Raw genomic sequence first — 15,209 nt, 5'->3', positions numbered from 1 at the left:
AGGCTAGTTGAGAACACCTTTATTTAACCAGGTAGGCTAGTTGAGAACACCTTTATTTAACCAGGTAGGCTAGTTGAGAACACCTTTATTTAACCAGGTAGGCCAGTTGAGAACACCTTTATTTAACCAGGTAGGCTAGTTGAGAACACCTTTATTTAACCAGGTAGACTAGTTGAGAACAAGTTCTCATTTACAACTGCGACCTGGCCAAGATAAAGCGTAGCAATTCGACACAAACAATAACAGAGTTACACATGGAGTAAAACAAACATACAGTTTCATATAGACAAATGACATTTGAAATGTCTTTATTCTTTTGGAACTTCTGTGAGTGTAATGTTTACTGTTCATTATCTACTTCAATAAGTCCTTGAATTGAGTGAATGTGAGAGTGATGGAGAGAGACAGTGAGGCTGTGCTCAGTCTGCTCCAGGGGAGAGGTAGAGACAGAGCTGCATTTCCTTTTGCACTGTGACAAACACTCAGACCTGAGAGAATATTTCTTTCCCAAAATAATTCAATACAAATAATTTGAAACTATAAAAGATGAAGAAAATATCTAATATTTATTGGGTGAAAAGCCAATATGTGCAGTTTTGGCAGCCAAATATGTGTCCTCCTGCCACAACCTGAGGGACAGCCAGTGAAAAGTGCAAAGTAATGTCGATAATATTTCCCATCTTGTTTTGTTTTGTCTTTCATACCAGGTCCTGTGTCTTCTCAGTCATGTTGACACTGGTCTACTACCAGGTCGTGTGTCTTCTCAGTCATGTTGACACTGGTCTACTATCAGGTCATGTGTCTTCTCAGTCATGTTGACACTGGTCTACTACCAGGTCCTGTGTCTTCTCAGTCATGTTGAGACTGGTCTACTACCAGGTCATGTGTCTTCTCAGTCATGTTGACACTGGTCTACTATCAGGTCATGTGTCTTCTCAGTCATGTTGAGACTGGTCTACTACCAGGTCATGTATCTTCTCAGTCATGTTGACACTGGTCTACTACCAGGTCATGTGTCTTCTCAGTCATGGTGACACTGGTCTACTACCAGGTCATGTGTCTTCTCAGTCATGTTGAGACTGGTCTACTACCAGGTCATGTGTCTTCTCAGTCATGTTGACACTGGTCTACTACCAGGTCATGTGTCTTCTCAGTCATGTTGAGACTGGTCTACTACCAGGTCATGTGTCTTCTCAGTCATGTTGACACTGGTCTACTACCAGGTCATGTGTCTTCTCAGTCATGTTGACACTGGTCTACTACCAGGTCATGTGTCTTCTCTCAGTCATGTTGACACTGGTCTACTACCAGGTCATGTGTCTTCTCAGTCATGTTGACACTGGTCTACTACCAGGTCATGTGTCTTCTCAGTCATGTTGACACTGGTCTACTACCAGGTCATGTGTCTTCTCAGTCATGTTGACACTGGGCTACTACCAGGTCATGTGTCTTCTCAGTCATGTTGACACTGGTCTACTACCAGGTCATGTGTCTTCTCAGTCATGTTGACATTGGTCTACTACCAGGTCATGTGTCTTCTCAGTCATGTTGACACTGGTCTACTACCAGGTCATGTGTCTTCTCAGTCATGTTGACACTGGTCTACTATCAGGTCATGTGTCTTCTCAGTCATGTTGACACTGGTCTACTACCAGGTCATGTGTCTTCTCAGTCATGTTGACACTGGTCTACTACCAGGTCATGTGTCTTCTCAGTCATGTTGACACTGGTCTACTACCATTGCTTTAATGTATTGTTGTTCTCATTAATATTGTTGTTGTTGTAGTTGTTGTTAATGGTTATCCCATGTCCACTACTACTATTATTATTGCTGTTGGTCCCACCATTTAGTTATATATATATATTTTATTTTTATTTTTCGATATGTATACTTTGACAATGTCAATAATGAACTTGCCATGTCAATAAAGTCAATTGAATTGACTTGAGAGAAAGACAGAGAGAGACAGAGAGAGCGAGAGACAAACAGACAGAGACAGACAGAGAGAGAGACAGACAGACAGAGAGAGATGATTGTTTCTATGACTTTATACATCTCCTTTTTATAGGAAATACAGCAATTCAATCTGTTACTGAATGAATACCTAATGTAAGGAACAAAGATAACACACAATGTCCATATGAGCTAATCAATCTGGATTCCTTCATCCAATTAGTCGGCAGGGTAGCCTAGTGGTTAGAGCGCTGGACTAGTAACCGAAGGGTTGCAAGTTCGAATCCCCGAGCTGACAAGGTACAAATCTGTCATTCTGCCCCTGAACAGGCAGTTAACCCACTGTTCCTAGGCCGTCATTGAAAATAAGAATTTGTTCTTAACTGACTTGCCTAATTAAACAAAGGTAAAATTAAAAAATACAAAAATTAGTCATTGAATAGCAGCACATACAATGTAATATCTGGACAATCTGGATTCCTTCATCCAATTAGTCATTGAATAGCAGCACATACAATGTAATTTTTGGACAATCTGGATTCCTTCATCCAATTAGTCATTGAATAGCAGCACATAAATTGTAATTTTTGGACAATCTGGATTCCTTCATCCAATTAGTCATTGAATAGCAGCACATACAATGTAATATCTGGTCAGGATTTTCTGCATGAAACACAGTTGTTTGGTCTTTACACTTACAACATATTACTAAACAACCTGATAGGAAACAGTAAGAGCTGAGCACACGGTGACGACAGACAGGTGCCATTTCAAAACCTATTTCTCTGTTGGCTGTAGCGGCCAGCGAAAGACTGCTATACACGGCTAGCTGGTCACGCCTCGGTTATCAGTGTTATTACACCTTGTCCTCTGAGCTCTCTCTCCCCGACCAGCACACCACCTGTCTGCCTCCAACAGAACAGGCCCCCCATCTCCTCACATCATCTCCCTTCCCACCTCCACAGTCCCCCAATCCCAACTGGCACTGTTGCTAGGAGATCAGGTTCTGGGTGCCTAGCAACAGATGTTTCTCTATTCCAGTCATGACTGAGCACAATTTTTTTGTCACGAATCACCTCCCATTGGTTGAAGATTGTAGACAGATGAAGCTAGCCTCCCCTAAACAGACCCTTCACAAAGCCCTGCCTCCCTTGGTTACTGTTGCAACCTTGGACAACATTCCCCCAGGATGATGTAAAAACTGTGTTTCTAATACACAATGAAATCAAACACTGACTACACTTTGCAAATCCCCCCCCAAAAAAACTCTAGGTTATGTTGTGGTGGGACTGTCGATTACAATTGCATCATGGGAACCTGGTCAAATTATTTTTTTTGTAGTGCAACTAGCCACTGATCTTTATAATTGGCTGCTGAGGCCTTATAAAATACAGACTAGAGACACGCCCTGTGTTCCATTGACTGAACCCTTCAAGACCAGACTGGATGACTTGCTACTCTGGATGCATCTGAAATGGAACAATATTCCCTATATAGTACACCATTTTTTAATTTTTTTACCAGAACCCTATGGGCCCCGGTCAAAAGTAGTGCACTACATAGGGAATAGGTTGCCATTTGGGATGCGGTTCTGAGTCCGGCCTTGGAGCCAAGGTGTGGTCTGTCTCTGCATGGTGTTCCAGTAATCATGTGGACTTTGTTCAAGGAGGCAATGGGGCGAGGATAGGTTAAAGAAGTGTTGTATCTCTGGCAGGCTGCCTTATCCAGTACAGTGGAACTGTAAGGTCCCTTTGTTCACAGTGTTATCTCCTACCTAAACAAGCCCCTGTCTCTCTCCACCATGTCTATTCTTCTGCTACCTGAATAGAAGAAACTAGAAAATCCACCAGAGAGACTATTAGCTAATCCACTTGTTCAATTCCTGTGAGGAATATTAGAGACACAGTGATAAAGTAATTCACCTTCCCTGATAGTGATCTTAGACTAGAACCTAGAGCTACTAACAACAACCTGATGAAAGGCTGCCCTGCTACTCTACTAATACCAACCTGATGAAAGGCTGCCCTGCTACTCTACTAATACCAACCTGATGAAAGGCTGCCCTGCTACTCTACTAATACCAACCTGATGAAAGGCTGCTCTACTACTCTACTAATAACAACCTGATGAAAGGCTGCCCTGCTACTCTACTAATAACAACCTGATGAAAGGCTGCTCTAACTACTCTACTAATAACAACCTGATGAAAGGCTGCCCTGCTACTCTACTAATAACAACCTGATGAAAGGCTGCTCTAACTACTCTACTAATAACAACCTGATGAAAGGCTGCCCTGCTACTCTACTAATAACAACCTGATGAAAGGCTGCTCTAACTACTCTACTAATAACAACCTGATGAAAGGCTGCTCTACTACTCTACTAATAACAACCTGATGAAAGGCTGCTCTAACTACTCTACTAATAACAACCTGATGAAAGGCTGCCCTGCTACTCTACTAATAACAACCTGATGAAAGGCTGCCCTGCTACTCTACTAATAACAACCTGATGAAAGGCTGCCCTGCTACTCTACTAATAACAACCTGATGAAAGGCTGCCCTGCTACTCTACTAATAACAACCTGATGAAAGGCTGCCCTGCTACTCTACTAATAACAACCTGATGAAAGGCTGCCCTGCTACTCTACTAATAACAACCTGATGAAAGGCTGCCCTGCTACTCTACTAATAACAACCTGATGAAAGGCTGCCCTGCAGCTCTACTAATAACAACCTGATGAAAGGCTGCCCTGCTACTCTACTAATAACAACCTGATGAAAGGCTGCCCTGCTACTCTACTAATAACAACCTGATGAAAGGCTGCTCTACTACTCTACTAATAACAACCTGATGAAAGGCTGCCCTGCTACTCTACTAATAACAACCTGATGAAAGGCTGCTCTAACTACTCTACTAATAACAACCTGATGAAAGGCTGCCCTGCTACTCTACTAATAACAACCTGATGAAAGGCTGCCCTGCAGCTCTACTCTACTACTAACAACCGCATGAAAGGCTGCTCTACTCTACTAATAACAACCTGATGAAAGGCTGCCCTGCTACTCTACTAATAACAACCTGATGAAAGGCTGCTCTGCTACTCTACTCTGCTCTACTCTACCGAGTTGCGTAGCGGTCTAAGGCACAGCATCTCAGTGTAAGACCCGACAGTGCATCTCACTGCAGTACCTGGTTCGAATCCAGGCTGTATCACATCCGGCCGTGATCGGGGGCGGCGCACAATTGGCCCAGCATCGTCTGGGTTTGGCCGAGGTAGGCCGTCATTGAAGATAAGAATTTGTTCTTAACTGACTTGCCTAGTTAGATAAAGGTTAAATATATATATATATATATTTTAAATGCTGTGCCCTACCCTGCTCTGTCCTGCCCTATTCTGGTCTGCCCTACCCTGCTCTGCCCTACTCTGCCCTACCCTGCTCTGCCCTACCCTGCTCAGCCCTACCCTGCCCTGCTCTTCCCTGCTCTGCTCTGCCCTACTCTGTTATGCCCTGCTCTGCTCTACTCTGCCCTGCTCTACTCTGCTCTACTCTGTTCTGCCCTGCTCTGCTCTACTCTGCCCTGCTCTGCTCTGCTCTACTCTGTTCTGCTCTGCCCTGCTCTGCTCTGCTCACCCCGGCCGCTCCCGCTGCTTTGAACCAGTCAGATCCAGATCAGTACTACTTAGATTACTAGGGGCATTACTATGTTTTTGGCAGGCAGCTGTAACTTAGAAACCACCCTCGGCGGGGTTGTAAAACAACCGGATACACCGGGGTTTTCAGGGGAAATGGAAAGAGAGCCTGTGACACTTTTGGACAAGGAGACAAGGCCATCTTAACTCCTCCTCCACATTCACTGGATTGGTTGAACAGTGGAAAAGAGCCCCCCCCCCCACACACACAACAGGAAGAAAGGAACGCTGCTCCGGCATGCAACGTGAAGTTACAAACCTACAGATCTGAAGTTGCAGGAATAATAGTACGCAGCATGCACAGTAATAATATATAATATCACTATTTCCACTGTGAAACAAAACATTCAAATGTTCCAATATCTAGGCTATAATAACAAGACCATGGTTTGTCATGTACTCCAACAGTATGATACTGTACCGTTCTAAAGACTGTTTAAAACACCTCTGTACATAAAATTATACGGACTCCACACACACACACACTGCTGCTGTTTATCTTATATCGTGTTGCCTTGTCTCCTTCCCCCTATACATATCTACCTCCTTCACTGCAGTCTCCTTCCCCCTATACATATCTACCTCCTTCACTGCAGTCTCCTTCCCCCTATACATATCTACCTCCATCACTCCAATATCCCTGTCTCCTTCCCCCTATACATATCTACCTCCATCACTGCAGTCTCCTTCCCCCTATACATATCTACCTCCATCACTGCAGTCTCCTTCCCCCTATACATATCTACCTCCATCACTCCAATATCCCTGTCTCCTTCCCCTTCACTATACATATCTACCTCCTTCACTGCAGTCTCCTTCCCCCTATACATATCTACCTCCATCACTGCAGTCTCCTTCCCCTATACATATCTACCTCCATCACTCCAATATCCCTGTCTGCTTCCCCCCCTATACATATCTACCTCCATCACTGCAGTCTCCTTCCCCCTATACATATCTACCTCCATCACTGCAGTCTCCTTCCCCCTATACATATCTACCTCCATCACTGCAGTCTCCTTCCCCCTATACATATCTACCTCCATCACTGCAGTCACTGCAGTCTCCTTCCCCCTATACATATCTACCTCCATCACTGCAGTCTCCTTCCCCTATACATATCTACCTCCATCACTGCAGTCTCCTCCCCCTATACATATCTACCTCCATCACTGCAGTCTCCTTCCCCCTATACATATCTACCTCCATCACTCCAATATCCCTGTCTCCTTCCCCCTATACATATCTACCTCCATCACTGCAGTCTCCTTCCCCCTATACATATCTACCTCCATCACTGCAGTCTCCTTCCCCCTATACATATCTACCTCCTTCACTGCAGTCTCCTTCCCCCTATACATATCTACCTCCTTCACTGCAGTCTCCTTCCCCCTATACATATCTACCTCCTTCACTGCAGTCTCCTTCCCCCTATACATATCTACCTCCATCACTGCAGTCTCCTTCCCCCTATACATATCTACCTCCATCACTCCAATATCCCTGTCTCCTTCCCCCTATACATATCTACCTCCATCACTCCAGTATCCCTGTCTCCTTCCCCCTATACATATCTACCTCCATCACTCCAGTATCCCTGTCTCCTTCCCCCTATACATATCTACCTCCATCACTCCCATATCCCTGTCTCCTTCCCCCTTCCCCTATACATATCTACCTCCATCACTGCAGTATCCCTGTCTCCTTCCCCCTATACATATCTACCTCCATCACTGCAGTCTCCTTCCCCCTATACATATCTACCTCCATCACTCCAATATCCCTGTCTCCTTCCCCCTATACATATCTACCTCCATCACTCCAATATCCCTGTCTCCTTCCCCCTATACATATCTACCTCCATCACTCCAGTATCCCTGTCTCCTTCCCCATATACATATCTACCTCCATCACTCCAGTATCCCTGTCTCCTTCCCCCTATACATATCTACCTCCATCACTCCAGTATCCCTGTCTCCTTCCCCATATACATATCTACCTCCATCACTCCAGTATCCCTGTCTCCTTCCCCCTATACATATCTACCTCCATCACTCCCATATCCCTGTCTCCTTCCCCGATACATATCTACCTCCATCACTCCAGTATCCCTGTCTCCTTCCCCCTATACATATCTACCTCTATCACTCCAGTATCCCTGTCTCCTTCCCCCGATACATATCTACCTCCATCACTCCAATATCCCTGTCTCCTTCCCCCTATACATATCTACCTCCATCACTCCAGTATCCCTGTCTCCTTCCCCCTATACATATCTACCTCCATCACTCCAGTATCCCTGTCTCCTTCCCCCTATACATATCTACCTCCATCACTCCAGTATCCCTGTCTCCTTCCCCCCTATACATATCTACCTCCATCACTCCAGTATCACCTTCCCCCTAAACATATCTACCTCCATCACTCCAGTATCCCTGTACATGTTAATATGGTACTGGAAATGACTCTGGAACTGACCCTGGAACTGGTACTGACCCTGGAACTGGTACTGACCCTGGAACTGACCCTGGTACTGGTACTGCCCCTGGAACTGCCCCTGGTACTGACCCTGGAACTGGTACTGCCCCTGGAACTGGTACTGCCCTGGTACTGACCCTGGTACTGACCCTGGAACTGGTACTGACCCTGGAACTGGTACTGACCCTGGAACTGACCCTGGGACTGACCCTGGTACTGACCCTGGTACTGACCCTGGAACTGACCCTGGAACTGACCCTGGGACTGGTACTGACCCTGGAACTGACCCTGGAACTGGTACTGACCCTAGAACAGACCCTGAGCCTGGAACTGACCCTGGAACTGCCCCTGATCCTGGAACTGCCCCTGACCCTAGAACTGACCCTGACCCTGGAACTGACCCTGACCCTGGAACTGTACATAGCTTACTTACTTTATCGTATTCTATTCTTATATCTATTCATCCTGTGTTTTTTGTTCGACTTTACTTTTCATAAATGTTTTATAGTATTACTAAAACACTTGATCACATGACTAACCTACAGCTCCTCTCTCATCCCTGTTATGAGCTGTTAGTGGAGGCTCCAACTGCTGCTGTAAAATAAAACCATCACCACATCTCTGACTGTTGAATCTAAATGGAATCTGCGGTTGAGGCTCTGATCCTCTGGGAATTAGCCGTGTGTGACTGCCAGGGTTTATTTTAGTACCTTGTTTGGTTTGATCTGTATTGGAATGTGGCATAGTCGACGTAGTGGGATTGTGTAGGTAGAGTGTGTGCAGCAGGTTCCGTGTATAAAATTACATTTAGTCGACGTAGTGGGATTGTGTAGGTAGAGTGTGTGCAGCAGGTTCCGTGTATAAAATTACATTTAGTCGACGTAGTGGGATTGTGTAGGTAGAGTGTGTGCAGCAGGTTCCGTGTATAAAATTACATTTAGTCGACGTAGTGGGATTGTGTAGGTAGAGTGTGTGCAGCAGGTTCCGTGTATAGAATTACATTTAGTCGACGTAGTGGGATTGTGTAGGTAGAGTGTGTGCAGCAGGTTCCGTGTATAAAATTACATTTAGTCGACGTAGTGGGATTGTGTAGGTAGAGTGTGTGCAGCAGGTTCCGTGTATAAAATTACATTTAGTCGACGTAGTGGGATTGTGTAGGTAGAGTGTGTGCAGCAGGTTCCGTGTATAAAATTACATTTAGTCGACGTAGTGGGATTGTGTAGGTAGAGTGTGTGCAGCAGGTTCCGTGTATAAAATTACATTTAGTCGACGTAGTGGGATTGTGTAGGTAGAGTGTGTGCAGCAGGTTCCGTGTATAAAATTACATTTAGTCGACGTAGTGGGATTGTGTAGGTAGAGTGTGTGCAGCAGGTTCCGTGTATAAAATTACATTTAGTCGACGTAGTGGGATTGTGTAGGTAGAGTGTGTGCAGCAGGTTCCGTGTATAGAATTACATTTAGTCGACGTAGTGGGATTGTGTAGGTAGAGTGTGTGCAGCAGGTTCCGTGTATAAAATTACATTTAGTCGACGTAGTGGGATTGTGTAGGTAGAGTGTGTGCAGCAGGTTCCGTGTATAAAATTACATTTAGTCGACGTAGTGGGATTGTGTAGGTAGAGTGTGTGCAGCAGGTTCCGTGTATAAAATTACATTTAGTCGACGTAGTGGGATTGTGTAGGTAGAGTGTGTGCAGCAGGTTCCGTGTATAAAATTACATTTAGTCGACGTAGTGGGATTGTGTAGGTAGAGTGTGTGCAGCAGGTTCCGTGTATATAATCACATTTAGTCGACGTAGTGGGATTGTGTAGGTAGAGTGTGTGCAGCAGGTTCCGTGTATATAATCACATTTAGTCGACGTAGTGGGATTGTGTAGGTAGAGTGTGTGCAGCAGGTTCCGTGTATATAATCACATTTAGTCGACGTAGTGGGATTGTGTAGGTAGAGTGTGTGCAGCAGGTTCCGTGTATATAATCACATTTAGTCGACGTAGTGGGATTGTGTAGGTAGAGTGTGTGCAGCAGGTTCCGTGTATATAATCACATTTAGTCGACGTAGTGGGATTGTGTAGGTAGAGTGTGTGCAGCAGGTTCCGTGTATACAATGGGTGTAGACTTAACCGTGAAATGCTTGATCATGAGCACCTCCCAACCATGAGGAGTTTAAATTTTTTGGGGAATAATAAAAATAGTAACACAAGAGGTATCAAATACACAAGAATGGAGCTATAAACAGGGAGTACAAGATCAATGTGGAGCTATAAACAGGGAGTACCAGATCAATGTGGAGCTATAAACAGGGAGTACCAGATCAATGTGTAGCTATAAACAGGGAGTACCAGATCAATGTGGAGCTATAAACAGGGAGTATCAGTACCAGATCAATGTGGAGCTATATACAGGGAGTACAAGATCAATGTGGAGCTATAAACAGGGAGTACAAGATCAATGTGGAGCTATAAACAGGGAGTACCAGATCAATGTGTAGCTATAAACAGGAGTACCAGATCAATGTGGAGCTATAAACAGGGAGTACCAGATCAATGTGGAGCTATATACAGGAAGTATCAGTACCAGATCAATGTGAGAATCCCCTTTACGATTGTTTGGGGTATCCGGTAAAGACAGCTATAAACAGGGAGTACCAGATCAATGTGGAGCTATAAACAGGGAGTACCAGATCAATGTGTAGCTATAAACAGGGAGTACCAGATCAATGTGGAGCTATAAACAGGAGTACCAGATCAATGTGTAGCTATAAACAGGGAGTACCAGATCAATGTGTAGCTATATACAGGAAGTATCAGATCAATGTGGAACTATATACAGGAAGTATCAGTACCAGATCAATGTGGAGGATAGATAATAATGAGATATTTGAGGTAGATATGTACATGAAGGCAGGGTAAAGTGACTAGACATCAGGATAGATAATAATACGGTATTAGAGGTAGATATGTACATGAAGGCAGGGTAAAGTGACTAGACATCAGGATAGATCATAATCAGGTATTTGAGGTAGATATGCAACAGGATAGATAATAATAAGGTATTAGAGGTAGATATGTAGATGACGGCAGGGTAAAGTGACCAGGCATCAGGATAGATAATAATAAGGTATTTGAGGTAGATATGCATCAGGATAGATAATAATAAGGTATTAGAGGTAGATATGTACATGACGGCAGGGTAAAGTGACCAGGCATCAGGATAGATAATAATAAGGTATTTGAGGTAGATATGCATCAGGATAGATAATAATAAGGTATTAGAGGTAGATATGTACATGAAGGCAGGGTAAAGTGACTAGACATCAGATTAGATAATAATAACGTATTTGAAGTAGATACAGTGCCTTGCGAAAGTATTCGGCCCCCTTGAACTTTGCGACCTTTTGCCACATTTCAGGCTTCAAACATAAAGATATAAAATTGTATTTTTTGTGAAGAATCAACAACAAGTGGGACACAATCATGAAGTGGAACGACATTTATTGGATATTTCAAACTTTTTTAACAAATCAAAAACTGAAAAATTGGGCGTGCAAAATTATTCTAGATGCTAGATTCCATGTGAAACAAGGATGGCTAACTTACCTTCTGATATAGCGTGAGGTTTGATGACGCAACAGGCACAGTCTGTGCAATTGGCCGTGTTAGCAGGACCATGGCCCGCTGTGGATGGGAAGAAAAACTCCAGCTCCTAAACAGAAGAACAAAGCATTACTCACTACTGGTGTCCCCCAGGGCTTGGTACTAGGTCTCTATAATGTATCTGTACTAGGTCCTCTACTGTTCTCAATACTTGTGCCCCCTGGGCTCTGCACAAGGTCCTCTATAATGTCTCACTAGGGCCCAGGGCTCAGTACTTCTCACTACTAGAATGACTTACTCTTGCTGCTGAAGCCAGTGAGTCAGACCCATGTCCAGCATTTCTGGTGCCATCTGCCAGCTTGGTACTAGGTCCTTTATAATGTCTCAATACTGGTGTTCCCCATGGCTCAGTACTAGGTCTCTATAATGTATCTGTACTAGGTCCTCTCCTGTTCTCACTACTTGTGTCCCCCTGGGCTCTGCACAAGGTCCTCTATAATGTCTCACTACTGATGTCCCCCAGGGCTCAGTACTAGGTCTCTATAATGTATCTGTACTAGGTCCTCTACTGTTCTCACTACTTGTGCCCCCCTGGGCTCTGCACAAGGTCCTCTATAATGTCTCACTAGGGCCCAGGGCTCAGTACTTCTCACTACTAGAATGACTTACTCTTGCTGCTGAAGCCAGTGAGTCAGACCCATGTCCAGCATTTCTGGTGCCATCTGTGCCAAACTGAGCTCTCAGGCTTGGTGGGGCCTCTTTCCGTGCTACGCCCGAGTCAGTGGGGCCTAGAATCCTTCTCCACACTGACACTGCCTCGTCGCCCATCAGCTCCATGGCAACCACAGGGCCAGAGGTCATAAACTGCACCAGGTTGCTAAAAAGAAACATTGTTTTATGCAAACTCCAATAAACACTTTCAGCAACATAACCTTTAATGGGATCTCCAATAAACTACTTATGAACTATTTCTATTCAGATGGTGTGGAATATGTAACTCAGATGGTGAGGAATATGTAATTGAAGGTCACATTTTTTAAGGTTAAGTACTACAGATCACCATCTGAGATTTTGAATTATTCAGTTGAAATGTGTAGGTGAAACTATTTCCAATTCTCTTGATTTAAGGGAGGTGATTTCCCCTGTCACCACAATGTCAGTGCAATAAATGTCACATAGAGAGACTGCTAATAATGGTGGTTACTGGTTAGATGGCCCTTGGAGCCTCCTTGAAACATGCCCCTGGCCGCTCTGCTCACACAGAGAGAAGACAGGCTAATCATTTACACAGGAAGGACTCACTTGAAGAAAGACTTTGTCTGATGTTCAGTGTAAAAGTCTGCTGCCTGCTTCCTGTAAGAAACCCATAAACACACAGGGTTAATGAGTGATCAGATGAAGTCAGGCGTTGACTCGATAGGGCTCTGGTCTAAAGTAGTGCACTATATAGGGAATAGGGCTCTGGTCTAAAGTAGTGCACTATATAGGGAATAGGGCTCTGGTCTAAAGTAGTGCACTATATAGGGAATAGGGCTCTGGTCTAAAGTAGTGCACTATATAGGGAATAGGGCTCTGGTCTAAAGTAGTGCACTATATAGGGAATAGGGCTCTGGTCTAAAGTAGTGCACTATATAGGGAATAGGGCTCTGGTCTAAAGTAGTGCACTATATAGGGGATAGGGCTCTGGTCTAAAGTAGTGCACTATATAGGGAATAGGGCTCTGGTCTAAAGTAGTGCACTATATAGGGAATAGGGCTCTGGTCTAAAGTAGTGCACTATATAGGGAATAGGGCTCTGGTCTAAAGTAGTGCACTATATAGGGAATAGGGCTCTGGTCTAAAGTAGTGCACTATATAGGGAATAGGGCTCTGGTCTAAAGTAGTGCACTATATAGGGAATAGGGCTCTGGTCTAAAGTAGTGCACTATATAGGGAATAGGGCTCTGGTCTACAGTAGTGCACTATATAGGGAATAGGGCTCTGGTCTAAAGTAGTGCACTATATAGGGAATAGGGCTCTGGTCTAAAGTAGTGCACTATATAGGGAATAGGGTGCCATTTGGGACACAAACCCAACCACACCACCACCAGAGGACACAGACCCAACCACACCACCACCAGAGGACACAGACATTCCTCTCCTTTCTCATTATATCACGGTTTAATTCTGCACACTCCGTCAAAATAAACTTTGAGAGACATTCTAGTTATTGTAGCTGTGTTACAGCTGGTAGAGCGCGGCCATATTTTTACTCCATGTCTCCAGAAGCTAGCTGCCTACCACAGAATAATAAAAGATGACCTTGGGGGCTTTTTTCAGCTCTGTGCCCTGTTCTCATAACAAGCTACAAACTCAAATGTTCCAGGTGTAAAAATGAGGGAATCCTTCTCTTTATTGTTTAGAAGAACAGTTTGAAAATATGAGAAGCCAGTCCTATAAAACAATTATTTGTAATTCAAAATTACAAAAGTACTAAAAAATATTTCAAGAAAATGTCAGAAAAAAAAGGGACGCATCACAATCATATTCTAAAATGTAGAATTCTGAAAATCGCACATGAAATGCATCTGTAAAACCTTCAAAATGAGAGGAAAGATAAAAAAATCAAAATCAGGCAAAAATCAGCATTTTCCATTTCAATTGCATGTTGGAAATATGATCCCCACCAACCCTCCAATCTGATGCCCCCTAGCCAGCTGCAGTACTACAGATTCCTATCACCTTTAAAAACCCAGACATTTCAATAGCAGCTACTTACACCACAATCATCATTTCTCATTGATTCTCATCCTACAGCGATTTCATAGTCTAAGCAGGAGAGGACACAACCTACTTTGGTCTTGTGTAAACATCCAAGTCACTGAGGCGGTGTGAACGAGTGTGTGTTGTGAGTGTGTGTGTTGTGTGATTGTAAGGAGTGGTGCTGCCACCCTCTGATCTCATGTGAAATAGTCTGCCTCCAAACAAAGAAAAAACCATCCTCCTCTGTCCTTCAAATACCACATTGTCAAGTCAGTTGTTCTGAAATGGGATCAGGGCTGTAGGTTGATATCGCCACAGATATACTGGAAATATAAAAACTGTACAGTTTGCTCATTTCAAAAAGCATCACCTCACTGGTAAGTGCGGACACGTCCTTGCAGAAGGTTTAGGAGGTATCCATCTGTTCATACTGTTTCTGTAGCATACTGGGGTATATGGGATTACCAGAAGTGCACACAAGGGGCACCATTCCCCCCCCCAAAAAAAACCCCCTACTGAATGGATCTTTATTGTCTCTGCTTTATTTTTATTGTATTTATGTATCCTTTATTTAACGAGTCAGTTAAGAACACATTATTATTTACAATGACGGCCTACCAAAAGGCAAACGGCCTCCTGCAGGGACAGGGAACTGGGATTTAAAATAAATTAAAACATAGGACAGAACACACATCATGACAAGAGACAACACTACATAAAGAGAGACCTAAGACAACACTACATAAAGAGAGAC

General features: G+C 43.9%; 1 protein-coding gene across 3 annotated transcripts in view; it reads right to left on the bottom strand.

Annotated features, from left to right (window-relative positions):
* nme7 (NME/NM23 family member 7) overlaps positions 1 to 15,209 on the bottom strand; it is a 124,765-nt gene that overhangs the window by 75,910 nt on the left and 33,646 nt on the right. For all 3 annotated transcript variants that reach the window (XM_042322826.1, XM_042322828.1, XM_042322827.1), the window contains 3 exons: positions 13,017 to 13,067; positions 12,384 to 12,591; positions 11,718 to 11,823 (listed from right to left, as the gene is read on the bottom strand). In XM_042322826.1, the coding sequence (XP_042178760.1) occupies positions 11,718 to 11,823; positions 12,384 to 12,591; positions 13,017 to 13,067 (365 nt within the window). The remainder of the gene's footprint in view (positions 1 to 11,717; positions 11,824 to 12,383; positions 12,592 to 13,016; positions 13,068 to 15,209) is intronic.

Source organism: Oncorhynchus tshawytscha, linkage group LG06, assembly GCF_018296145.1.
Source record: "Oncorhynchus tshawytscha isolate Ot180627B linkage group LG06, Otsh_v2.0, whole genome shotgun sequence".
Taxonomy (NCBI): domain Eukaryota; kingdom Metazoa; phylum Chordata; class Actinopteri; order Salmoniformes; family Salmonidae; genus Oncorhynchus; species Oncorhynchus tshawytscha.
Note: the sequence above shows the minus strand (reverse complement) of the source record. Positions and strands in the feature narration are given on the sequence as shown.